Here is a 12354-nt window from a genome sequence, read left to right on the forward strand (position 1 = left end):
ATAATAGAATATCCATTTTCCTTAAGGAGGTCGTATGTATTGGAATACTTCCTCTTTCTCTTAGTTTTAGGGAGAATCCTTCTTGCCCAAGCTGGTTACCTGATAAGAGGAAGATTTCCATTTATCTTAAGGCAAGAGAAATCACTTGGCCTGGAAGACGGAGGAAGGTCCCAAACTCGGGGACAGGGACCCGAGACCCAGAGGCAGGAACCCGGACCCTGGGAGCAGGGACCTGGAAGACGGAAGCTGGAGTAATCTCTTCATCGAATATTTTTCCCCAACAGTCGTCTACTTTCTCGACTAGAGACCGGAGTATTGTCGCCAGATCGGTATCAGGTATGTTTCTTTCTTCCGGGTGGAGAGTCGGGGTTTTCATTGGACGGTCGGTCGTTTGGGTATGGGGCGCTGAGTCTTGCGCCTGCTCAGCGGGATGACTCGTTCGTGTGGTACAAGGTGTCGTCACGGATGCGTTCTTTGCGACTGAAAGCATGGCGTCGATAGTGGCGTTGGTTGGTGGGCGCGTGTTTCCGGGGTTCGTTTGGCTACTTTTCCCGACCTCAGCTGATCCGCCGGTTGCTGTGCTTGAGGGCTGTCGCTCGCCGGATTTCGAGGGCGGGGGTCCTGACGTAGATGACATAGCTTTAACGTTCGGGAGTTTTGCTGACTTCGTGCGTTAGAAACCTTTCAGCCCCACGGTGGGCGCCATTTGTTGAATCCTAAATCCGATAACAAGGATTAAAGACTAAACAAAGTTTAAGAGAGATTAAGAAAGAACCAAAGGTTTCGTTTATTAAAGTGTTTAGCAAAAGCCGAAAAGGAAAGTACACAGAAAAACTCGTTGTCGTAAAGACGAACTCAGATTATAACTTTTTCTCTCTCTGTCTTTCTAGCTCTGCTCTCTCTCTCTATTCGTCGATGTTTTTCTTCATTGAATGCTCTCCTCTATTTATATTGATTCGTATGAGCCTTTTCCGTCTCGCAGTTGTTGTATGTCAGGGAGTTGGTGCGGCGCTCATTATCACCCTATTACTTGTGTAGGCTTTTTGTCTACGATCGGCGGTCGGTGCAGCCTATGTATCGTAGGCTCCTGTTCCTTACGCGTCGTCGCAGTTACCGCTCTCGTGATGGGCGTTTTCGGGGCTTCTTCTGTTCTGCTCAACTCGCGAATGGTCCTCCAACATATATGTATTATCTATTATCGTATTAAGAAGATGGTAATTATCTGTTACACATATCCCAAAAAATCGATTACATTCGATATATTTAAATAATTGTATGAAATATAATTGTTATTTGAGAAGAAGCCAAACCCGTACTGAAGCAATTAAGAAATCTGTGTAAACCTTGAAAAGTTTACCGTATCCATAACGAAAATGAGTGTGTAAAATAAAATTAAAAAGAGAGTTTGTAATTGACTTACTAACCATAACGACCGAGAAGAAAATGGGCCGTTTCTATTTTTTTCCTCGCTGTAACCTTGAATACACAAGGGGTGGAGTGTAGGGCCCGACCCGGTTTCCTTACCGCAAGTACGACCCCAGTTCACTTCCCTCGATCTAACGTGATCTATACCCGATTTTTCCTTAACTTGGGATTTTTATTACAGTTTTCCTCTAAGAGGTTCAGATCAGTTCTCAGTGTTCACTAAGCCTAACCAGCATCCTAGCAGTTCACTAAGACTGATAGTATAATAAACATGTACCTTACTGCCTTGGTTCTTGTTTGACTCATGGTCCCTCCACGTTCCGTCCTTGATGTCTCCGTGCTTCTCATCCGTCTAATCCAGCCAGCTCATTCAGATACTTAACCGAATCCCCTTGTTACTTAGTCACTCAGCCAACCATCCCCACATGACCCAAGTAAACAAAGAGAGACGGCTTGGTCTCCAACCAGCCATCCAGAAAAGATAGTACGCTAGCCATGCTTAGCGCCCCAGAACCAGTCCCTGATCACACCCGGATCAGTCAGTACACAGTCGGCTCCACAGCCCCATAACCAGTCAGTAACACCATGCCTCCATCCGAGACAAGTCTCTGTCCAGTCATGACAATCCATCAACACTCGACTCTATACCATAGCCGGTACAGAAAGCTGAGACTCGATCCGAGTCCTAACCGCCAGTATCACGTTCCAGCACTATACATCCGTTAACCACCCCAGATAACTCTTGCCGTCTGATCCGCATCATCAGTACAGACGCCTTCCATCAGAAACCATCAAGCCGTCTACGGAAACAGCCGACCAAGCCTCATCAGTCTATCCCTTTCAGTACGTCGCCAGTCCTGATCATACCCATCAAACCACTTGAACCAGCACCCCGCATCCAGACAGAATTGATCCGATCAGTACAAGGAACCTTTCCATACGCTGTCCCAAGAACCCGCGACCATTACCTCTCGAACGTAACCGCCGAGCGTTCCACAATCGTCGCGCTCCATCAGTACACAACTCCCATCAGTACAAACTAGGCCGACAGTCTCTTTACCGTGGCATGCGCATGGTCCGACAGACTGCACGCGTCGTATACCATCGTAAGCACACCGCGAACCATCGTTCAGTACGCAGCCCACCTTACACGATTCAACTAAGCCGCACACACCACTACTCGAATCTCAGGCGATCGGATTAGGACCAGACCAGCCCTGCTCCGAAAAACTCAGCGTCTCTCCTGTCAGTTTCCCTTTGTCTCCCTCCGGTATCATCAGTACGATCTGATCAAAGTTCAGATCAGGCGGAGTCGTATGACAGACAGACCCGCGGCCATATCTTAGACTCTGGTCAGCCTTCCGGCCATCTGTTTCCGATCTGTTTCCCTCTCTCTCGGCTCTTTTCTCCCTTTCTGTCTAGAACCCGTGTGGGAAAAAGTGTCCAGTCTTTGTTCCCCGAAAATCCCAATAAAAGGATTGTTTTGGGCGGTTTCCTCCCCAACCGTCAGTTCCATAACCACCCCGCGCGTCCCTTTCAGTCCGTAACCGTCCTAGACGGTTTCTCTCTCGGCCAACTGCCTTGACGGTGTCTCCGTAACTCCCTTAGCAGTTCCTGAACCCATAAACCGTCCCAGTCAGTTAAGTGGTCCGGCAACCACTCAGAACCGCCCTATAACTGCTTGACAGTTCCAAGTCCATAAACCGTCTCAATCGGTTACACCATCCAGTAATCACTTAGGAACCGTCCAGCAACTGCTCGGTAACCACCCTAGTAACTGTTCTGGAACTGCTTAGTAACCGCCTCGGATAACCGTTCCCATCAGTTTCCTTAGCTTTCCAGTAAACGTTCAGCTCAGTATCCGTTCCCGTCAAAACATATACCAGTCAGTCCGTACTTAGACTAACTGATATCGGATGGCAAGTCCAACTGCCTTGTCTAAATCAGATCAGTCTAGTCCAACAAGCTCAACTGCTATGTTCGGACAGACAGTATCATCTTAATCTGACCAGTACTACACAGATGACATGTCCAACATGTCTGTCCCGTCTGATCAGTCCGATCTTGGACTGATCCAGTTCAGACTGCGGGACGGGGATGCTACACGGAGCCCCGCACAAGCGTGGGACGTTAGCATAACCGAGATTATGGAATTACAAAGTGTTGATGGTGATGGTTTGTAGAGTTTGAGCATAGATGTAAAGGTTGTAGAAGTGTTAGGAGTTGTTTTAAGAGAAGAGGATTGGTTTATTTTCTATTATTATGCTTAGTGCATTGTGGAAAGTGAGTAATATTCGATGGGGGAAATTTATTGATTTAGAAGAAAACGTAGCATTGACATTAGGTGAACCCTTTTGTAACTATTAAACATGAGAAACAGTTATAAACAGATGGAGTACATTGGAGTAATGCGGTTTTAAAAAAACATGAAATAGAGAAAATCTTGAAATGTCTTGAAGAAGCAATGCATAGCAACTGAGAAATATAAAGAAACGGAAGTAGAGTTCGGTTCACATTGTTTTCATTTGGAAACATTACTCAGTTGAGTATTTGGGACCATCTTTGTCCGCTTCATTGGTTGACGTATAGGTGGCAGCAGCGGAAGTTGATGATTCCCCATATTCCATTTCTCCTTCTTTTTTTTTTTTGCATTGATGGTTAAAATCTGTAGAGTGGTGTATAAGTTTGTGTAAAAAATATGAGACATATGTAAACGTTTAGATTAGTTAATACTATAATACCTCCTTGTTAGGAACGGCGCTCATTCCAGAGATGGTGAAGGTAGGGGCGTTGTCTGTTACACATTTACATGATAAATAAATTTTTGGCCTTCAAGTTCTGCAATACATTTTGGGAGTCTATTGCGTAGACGACGATTCACCTGAAGTACGGTATAGGTTTTAGCGAGTATTAGAGTTTGCAGAAAAGGTGGATTGTAAGAAATGCAAACCTCATGATCAAGTAGAGTTTGTTAGGGGATTTTTGTGTATGCTCTTTTAGAGTACCACATAAGGATGGACAAGCTGGTAAACCGAGCAGATTTGTATATCTTTTGTGAGGATTTCGTGAGAATTTAGAGGGAATAATAAAGAGATAGGCTTGAGGAGACTTTTATTAGATAGAACAAGCAAGATTACAAGGTATTGAGTAAGAACCCTAATTCTAGCCGTCTAGTTCTAGTCTCTAAGCCTTGGAGAAGTCGATCCCTTGCTTTAGGGTTTTAGTAGCTCTTATATAGTTGTCTAGGAGTCGGTTTCGTTAGGTTAAACTCTTCCATATTCGGAAATATGGAAGGTTCTCCTTGTCGGAAGTTTTCCATTTATTGGAAAGGAGCTCGGTTCCAGGGACCAAGCTCGGGGTTCCTTCTAGCGGGGACCTGGAGCGTTCCCTTATCGGGGACCCGAGGGTCTGGGTGCTGCCTGGAGGCTGTAGGAAATGATACCGGGGTATTTTTCCCCAACAGGGTTGCTGCATCTTGTTTAGTGAGCTTCATCATCTCGTTGTCGAGCACCAAGAAAGTGGCATAATTTTCACCACCATCGACCAACAATTCATCCTTGTACATGTATTAGACGATCATATGTATGATCAGAATCTAGAAAAGACTGTCTGTTTTATGGAAAGGCATTGTTAGTTTCTAGCCTCACAACAGTCGTGGCATTGATATCATGACACTGGTCTCAGGGGTGAGATGTGGCTGAGTTTCCAACTTCTTTCACGCAGTGAGTGCAAGAGACATAGTACCAGCCCTTTTGTGCGACAACCTCAACAATCTGAGCTATGCAAGTAAAATAAGCTTCCTGTGTAATAAGAGACTGTGAATATGAAGCTCCATTTATTAAAATATGAAAAGGTTCAGAGATTTAAGACGTTGGTGACAGTGTATTACAAACCTGCCTAGAAGAGTTGGAGAGGAACTTGCTGAGATCTCCCGTTGAGCTAAGTTCTTTGGTAGTGATCACTGTTTCTGCGTTGAGACTTGGTAAGTCTGTTTCTGCGTTGAGACTTGGTAAGTCCTTGCCTACTGCATCGCTAAGACTGGAGTCAATGCTGTGATTAGTTTATTCGGCAGACAGCGTAATGTTGTATAATTTGGTTATATTAAAATACTTGTACCTCGTCGTGAACTCTGTGATTGCAGCGAGATTGTTTCCGAAATAAAACTTGGTGGCAGCGGTGGAGTGTAGGTACATGTGATCTGATGAGAGGATAATTATAGTGTCGTCACTAGTGGAATCTAAGTTACAAAAGTATGTTATTAAGTTACCTCCTTTTTTTGTGGGTTTAGACTTGTGACCACCATGACAGAGTTTGTGCTCTCCCCTGAATTTAGAAGACCCTTAAACCTAGCAGCAGCTTCGTCCAGTAAGGACAAGTACACTTCGACGTTTCTGTAGATTATTGTGAAGGGGATACAGTAAGCAGATGAAATTTTTAAGCTAATGTGTCTAATTTTAGTACTTAAGGAGCACTGAGGAACCGGATGAGAATTGGTGAAAATATATTTGTGCTCAGTAGGCCAAAACCTTTCACAGATTTTATTACACCTACAACATCTGCCAGTTTATGAAAAGTTACTTATTTTAAAAGCAAAAAGAGAATAAATACTGAATCAGATTATTTGTAATTATGGAAACGAACCGGGGAGTTCTAGATTTGTGTTGGCAAGGATGTGGAGAAAGTATTGGAGGTTGATGACAGGACCATCATTGATCACCTGATGAAGAGCTGTTTGGGCAATGAAACGGATCACAAAAGTGTGCTCTGTTGTCTTGTACATATATGGGCAACTGTCAACTTCAAAGTGAGCAACTTCGTAGTGTTTTTCCCACTCAGAAGGAATGAAAGCGTTGATCAATGAATCCTGAGTTAAATTGTTTGATGATTACATACAGCGATTTTTCTAGGTAAATACAGTAGAGCTTTATTTATGAATATGTATAGGGAAAAATGAGTATACCTTCTCATCATCAAGGAGAACCATAGTGATTCCCCTGATTTCATTGGAGTTAATCATGTTTGGGGTGTCCCAAAACCGGAGTAGTTGAGCATGGATTGTTTGGGGAGATCTACCCAAACGAAGAGAGTCGAAGGCTCTGTGATGCTGAGGTGGGTGAGAACCGACGGGAACTTCGGAAGAGATTTCGATAGCAGTTGAGTAGGTTTTAGGAAAGAGAATAATAGCATGAGGCTGTGAAGATTCATCCCTCTCTGAGATTTGGCTAAATTATATAAAATGAGTTCACTTAACGGTTTCATCGCGTGGGAAGTGAGAGGGATTGTTGTGGACGGAAATGGTCGAATTGAATAAGTTGTAATGGTTGGATTTATGATTAATATAAACGGAAGTAACCGAAGAGATGGATACGAAAAGTCTTTATTTGTGTAGTAGAAGAGAACATTGGTGTTGTTAACTGAATTTGATTTTGCTCAGTCGGAGACGAAGAAGAAGAACTAAGATTCCTAATTGTGTAAAGTATAAAACGGCAGTTTTTTGAGGTCTAATTCCGCAGACGTAAGTGGATGTTAATTTGGGCCGTAATGGGTTTTATGGTTCAAAAGACTAAATACTGATTCGACATTGTGTTGGGCCCTATAAGGGATAAATTGTATATGAAAAAGCTCGTAAAAATAAATTGAATTCTTAGTTTTGAGAAAATTGGGTCAGGTATCGTTCTTCTCTTCCGACATTGACATTTCTTCTCTTTGGACAGGAAAATAGTTAAAGCTTTCTGCTCTTCCGACATTGAGTTTTCCGTCTACGGGCTTCTAATCAAGGCACCCCTCCTGTTGCATGGTTAATGTGTTTGGTTACAGGGAATGGAATGTTTTTGAAATCGAGTGCTAACCTTGCTGGCTCATAATGAGAGGGGTAAGGAATTCTCCCTGCATCTCTTTGTCTTTCTCATATCCTGGAGTTTTAAGTCACTTTTGGGTGAGTATACATGTTGGATAATTGTTTAATTGAACATAACAGAGAAGTTCGTGTGACATACCTGATGTGTCTGGCAAACCATTGAATGCTTCTCTATATACGATATTTGTGATCGTGTTCCGCAAGCTCCCGGGGCTGGTAATGTTCAAGATCTTAGTCCTTTCGGTGTGGTCACCCTTGATAGCGCAACATATAGTTGACCGTGGCTGAAAACTGGTTTTGGCAAGTACAGAGCAACATTCGCCAGTGTTTGCCCTTGACTCTTGCTTATCGTCATTCCGTACGATACTCAAACCGTAAACTGGCGTCTTTTGAGGGTGAAAGGATGGTTGGACTCTGTTGGTGATAGTATGATCCTAGGAATCAGTACTTCTGTTTGCTTCGACGATGAAGAGGTTAGCACTTCTGCTTTTATAACTCTTTCTCCCAGGTTCGTCACTATAAGTCTTGTGCCGTTGCACAACCCCTCTTCTTGGTTTATATTGCGCAGGAGCATGATCGGAACACCAACTTTGAGGCATATTCTGTGTGCTGGCAGTCCCGGGAACTCTAATGAGTTGAGATATTCCAATGGATAGGATAAATCAAACTCGCCCGAGTGTTTTTCGTCCTCAGCAAAACTGTCACTGCTTAAGTACTCTTTCTCTCTCCCTGGAATTTTTGATAGCAAGTAAGTGTTGATCTCATCGACTGTATCATTCTTTGGAGTTAGTATAGCGGTATCCCTGATTTTATCCAAGTTCTTGTAGTCATTTATGAAATCTGTGAAAACAGATTGACATAAGATATCAAGAGGGTTCGAAGTAACGGCGAGGAGGAGTGTCTCGTTGATGACAATCTGATCTTCCACAGCATCTTGGTTTATATTTTCATGAGCCATCAGAGGTGCATTTCCGTTGCCAACTTGTAAAATCCATTGAGCGAAATCTTTTTCCTCTGATTCAAAACACATATTTCTGGATAGGACATGAATATGACAGTGGTGCCAGAGGTGAGGACGGTTTACCGCTGCGTTGACTGTTTCTTGGTGTGTTCCCTGTGGGATGACTGGAAGAATTTGTCTGAAATGACCGCCTAGCAAGACAGTTATTCCTCCTAAGGGCTTCTGTGGAGCCTCTTTATCGGAGAGAGATAAGATATCTCGTAGCGTGCGATCAACGGCTTCAATAGCATGGCGATGTGCCATTGGAGCCTCATCCCAAACAATGAGATCCGCCTGGCTTAAGAAGTTGGCGAGGATTGTGCCGGTTATAACTTCGTAGAAAGAATCTTCATATAGCTTCAAAGGAATCTTAAACCTTGAATGGGCAGTGCAACCTACAGGTAGGAGGAGAGCAGCTTAGCAGATTAAGCAACAGGTATAACTTTTTTACTTCTTGATCGCAAAGCAGAGTTGATGGTTTTGTATAGGAACATTTTCCCTGTACCTCCTGCTCCGTAAATGAAAAATAATTTCCCTTGCTTCTCCAAAACTGATGTCATAACCTCATCATATATAATCCTCTGTTCTTCGTTGAGTTTTAAGAACATAAGTTGATGGATCCTAGTTTCTTCTGCTATGTCAAACTGGTATTCTTGAGCCATCTTTTTTTTCTTCATATCGTCCAGTATTGTTTAGCTCGGAAGAGGCATTCCCTTGAACTCAGTAAGTGATGTGTCATGGTTTTGTAGGAGAGACTCTATTTCGATCAGAGTATACTGCTGGAGTTCATGTGGACCGAGTTCAAGCTGTGGGAATCGGAGGATCCTTCGCTGGTGGCTTAAAACATCTTCGGACATATACTGCCATGTGTTGATCCAAAGCTTTTGTGGGTCTGAGATGCAACAGAAAACCAGAATCAATACAAAGAGCCGGCAAAGACAGCTAGGTGAAGACCATTGATTTGCTTCAGTCATTGCATCCTGCCATTCTTTGTCTACATCGAGCGATCCCCTGGCTAAGCAGGCAGCTTGGAATGATTCATGTTTTGTGTCACCAACAGTGTATAAATCATCATAGCCTGTAGGTCCTTTTACGATGCTCACCAAGATCCTAAGGTAATATCGATCACCAGCATTGGGATGGATATTCACAAGTCTGCCAATTGTTCCTTTTTTCTTCCGTTTAGAGTAAAGCTTGTTTGAGTTATCCCAGACAAACATGGTAAGCATTTGGATGTAGTTCAACTGTCTGGCCTCTTCGTACAGTCTGTTCATCTCAAACCATTCAGTAAGCATTGTTCTCCCATGTGTATATCGGCGTTCCACGTCTTCTAGGTCCTCATCCTCGTCGTAAACTGCTGTTTGTTCATCAGGTAAATGGACAGGAAACTTCTGAACTGCTGGGCTGTTATGATGAATATCAAACTTAAAAGTTCTCCACATAGATTCACAAGCAGACAAGTACCGACCTTCCAAGTAATTGTCTATTTCGTTTATTGGTTTTTGTGAGGTGCTTGCTTGGTCGCTAGGAATCTGATCTCCATCTTTTTGAAACACAAACGTTGCTCTATCCATGCCTTTAGTAATGTACTTGAATAGGTATTTAATCGCGGTTGACTTATTGCACCATTCGACATTAACATGCGCCTTGTATTTCTTCAGGATTTGGAGATTGTGGGGAACAACATAAGAATTGTCGAGGGTTACGTTACCTTTTTGACCACTTGATCAGTTTGCCTCCACCGGTACAGAACGTAACCAGAGTCATTGATTTGAGTGTGAGGAACGTAGCTCCGAGGAAATTTCTTGGTACACACACCATTGTCCATGCAAGGAGAACTTGGTCTATCTTTCCCACATGGACCATGCATCATGTGTTGCTCCACCAAACAGTAAGCTTCCGGATCTGTTTCTTTATCTGGCAATTCCGCCGAGATTATGTTATCTATATCAGCACTGGTGGGATTCTTAAAATCACCTTCTAGCCAGAGTAGTATATGAGCATGTGGCAAGCCTCGCTTTTGAAATTCGATGGTGTAGACCTCTGCATTGAATGATCTATGTTATTAATAATATCTATGTTAAGAGGAAACGTAGGTAGAATTTTTAAAAAATTTAGAACCTGCTTTTGGGCGAGGAAAAAATAACCCTTTCTTGAAATCAGACATCAGCTCGTCCAGCTTCATTTTAAACACTCTACATTCAAGGTCTGGACGATCATTTGGTTCGTCAGTCCCATACATTTGTAGATGGTTGGAGATTTCAACCCACTTTGGATTGGTGGTCATTGTAATAAATAAATGAGGATTACCATACCACCGGCATATAGCCATTGCATCATGGTATTTCTCAGCCATGTAACGCGGACTTCCTGTGTAAGAAGCAGGTAATATAACTCTTTTCCCTATAGACTTGGCATCTGTGTCTCCTTTAATGACTGCATCCTTGACATTGTTGTAAAGGTCCGCTCTTATTTTTTTTTATTTAGTCTGAACCAGCGCAACCTTTCTTGCTCAATGGAGGTGTAGGCGTCAACTATATATATAGATGGAGTATACGCTTTGAGGTGACAATTGTCATGCCCTCTTCCAAGCGAGTTTGAAGCTGGTAAGCGAAGTACTCTCTCTTCGTGATGTAAGACCTTTGCCGAGTGGATCCATCAATGTTGACAACTTGGATGTTCTCGTGAAACCCTGATTGGCCATAAGGAAACAAAAGAGGGTACTGCAGTGTCATGTAGAGTGGATGCATATCACTTATATGTTGCAGTCCAGCTGATTTATGGTGAACAATGATATCCCTATCTCCCATATGCTCTGAAAAGTCTCCAACAATTAAACCAGCTATCTCATCAGTTGTAGGCATATCATATTGACGGCCTCGTTTTGGTTGACCTATCAATCTTATTCTGAACTCTGGGCAGTTGCTGTGTTCGTGAGCATCTCTAGCCTTTCTGAAAATTTTGGCCAAACAATTGTTGGCATCCATTGTTTCAATCAGCTGTTTAACAATATCAGGATCAAGTTCTCCTGCTTTTGTTGTTTTTTTTACTGTAGCTATCCTATTCTTAACCTCATTTGTTGTATCAGAGATGTAGAGTTGGCTGAACTTTGGTGGTTTTCCAGCTTCTGGTACCAATGATCCTATCTTGTGGGCATTCTGACCGTGTATCCTTAAAGTGAACGGTCCAGCCTTGTGCATCACTTTTGAATCTAATTTGGCTCCCATAGACGTGAATGCAAGGATCGAGTTGTACGTGCGGATGTTGTGCTGGAAGTGGGCAGAACTGGAGAGTAGTGATGGTAATGAATGAGGAGGATGTGGTTCGGGTGGTAGCTTCACACGACCTTGCTGACAACATATACTGAAAAGGGGAGTTCTGTTGCTGCCTCTACTGCCTTTTTTTCTCTTGTTCCCATACCAAAGCACGACAATAGGGGCATTCTTGAAGGTCATTAACTTTACTTCTTTTTTTTCTTGTGTCTCGATGCCTGCAGACCTTCAGTTCTATCTGCATTTAATTGATACAACAAAATACAGTGAGTAGAAGTTTTACTGATATAGGGTAGCGAAGCTAAGACATAGGAATTGTTGTGAAGTGAAGAGGAATACTCTTTAGCTTGAACGCTTGTCTTCTGGCGATAATAATGGCCTTCCTCATTTGTCTAGCTTTCCGCTGTTCTCCTGTTGAGCGTTGTTTTTTTATAGTGTTCATGTTACGTAGATAATGTTAAGCGTGTAATAGGAAAAGCATACCTGTACGTTTGCATACAGAACATGCAAAACTTTGCCGGAATGGTTGATGCCCTGTAAATTGAAATCATGTTTTAATTATATGGAAAATAATTCATAATTCTGCTGTAAGTGAGACGAATGCGATCACAAACCCGTGTTATGCATGTCATGTTCACTTTGTCCTGGAAATCGTTTACTCACGGCAGCTTCATGTGGATCGATCATTTTCCCCTTCATTCACTTAGTAGTGTATCTGTTTGAAACCGATCTGTTTTTTACCCAGAGTTATGTTTGATATCTATACAGATAAAAACTTTCATCGATTGAGGGCCTAGGCT

At 42.8% G+C, this 12354-nt stretch overlaps 1 protein-coding gene across 1 annotated transcript; it reads right to left on the bottom strand.

Moving 5' to 3' along the window:
• Positions 1-4009: 4009 nt before the first annotated feature.
• LOC125604593 lies at positions 4010-11737 on the bottom strand. Its single transcript, XM_048774886.1, has 5 exons — positions 6067-11737; positions 5693-5816; positions 5542-5623; positions 5319-5463; positions 4010-5225 (listed from the first exon to the last, which is right to left on the bottom strand). The coding sequence occupies exon 1, from the start codon at positions 11735-11737 to the stop codon at positions 10817-10819; it is 921 nt and encodes a 306-aa protein (XP_048630843.1). The 3' UTR covers positions 4010-5225; positions 5319-5463; positions 5542-5623; positions 5693-5816; positions 6067-10816.
• Between the last annotated feature and the right edge of the window lie 617 nt (positions 11738-12354).

The sequence above is a fragment of the Brassica napus genome, unplaced genomic scaffold (assembly GCF_020379485.1).
Source record: "Brassica napus cultivar Da-Ae unplaced genomic scaffold, Da-Ae ScsIHWf_573;HRSCAF=855, whole genome shotgun sequence".
Taxonomy (NCBI): domain Eukaryota; kingdom Viridiplantae; phylum Streptophyta; class Magnoliopsida; order Brassicales; family Brassicaceae; genus Brassica; species Brassica napus.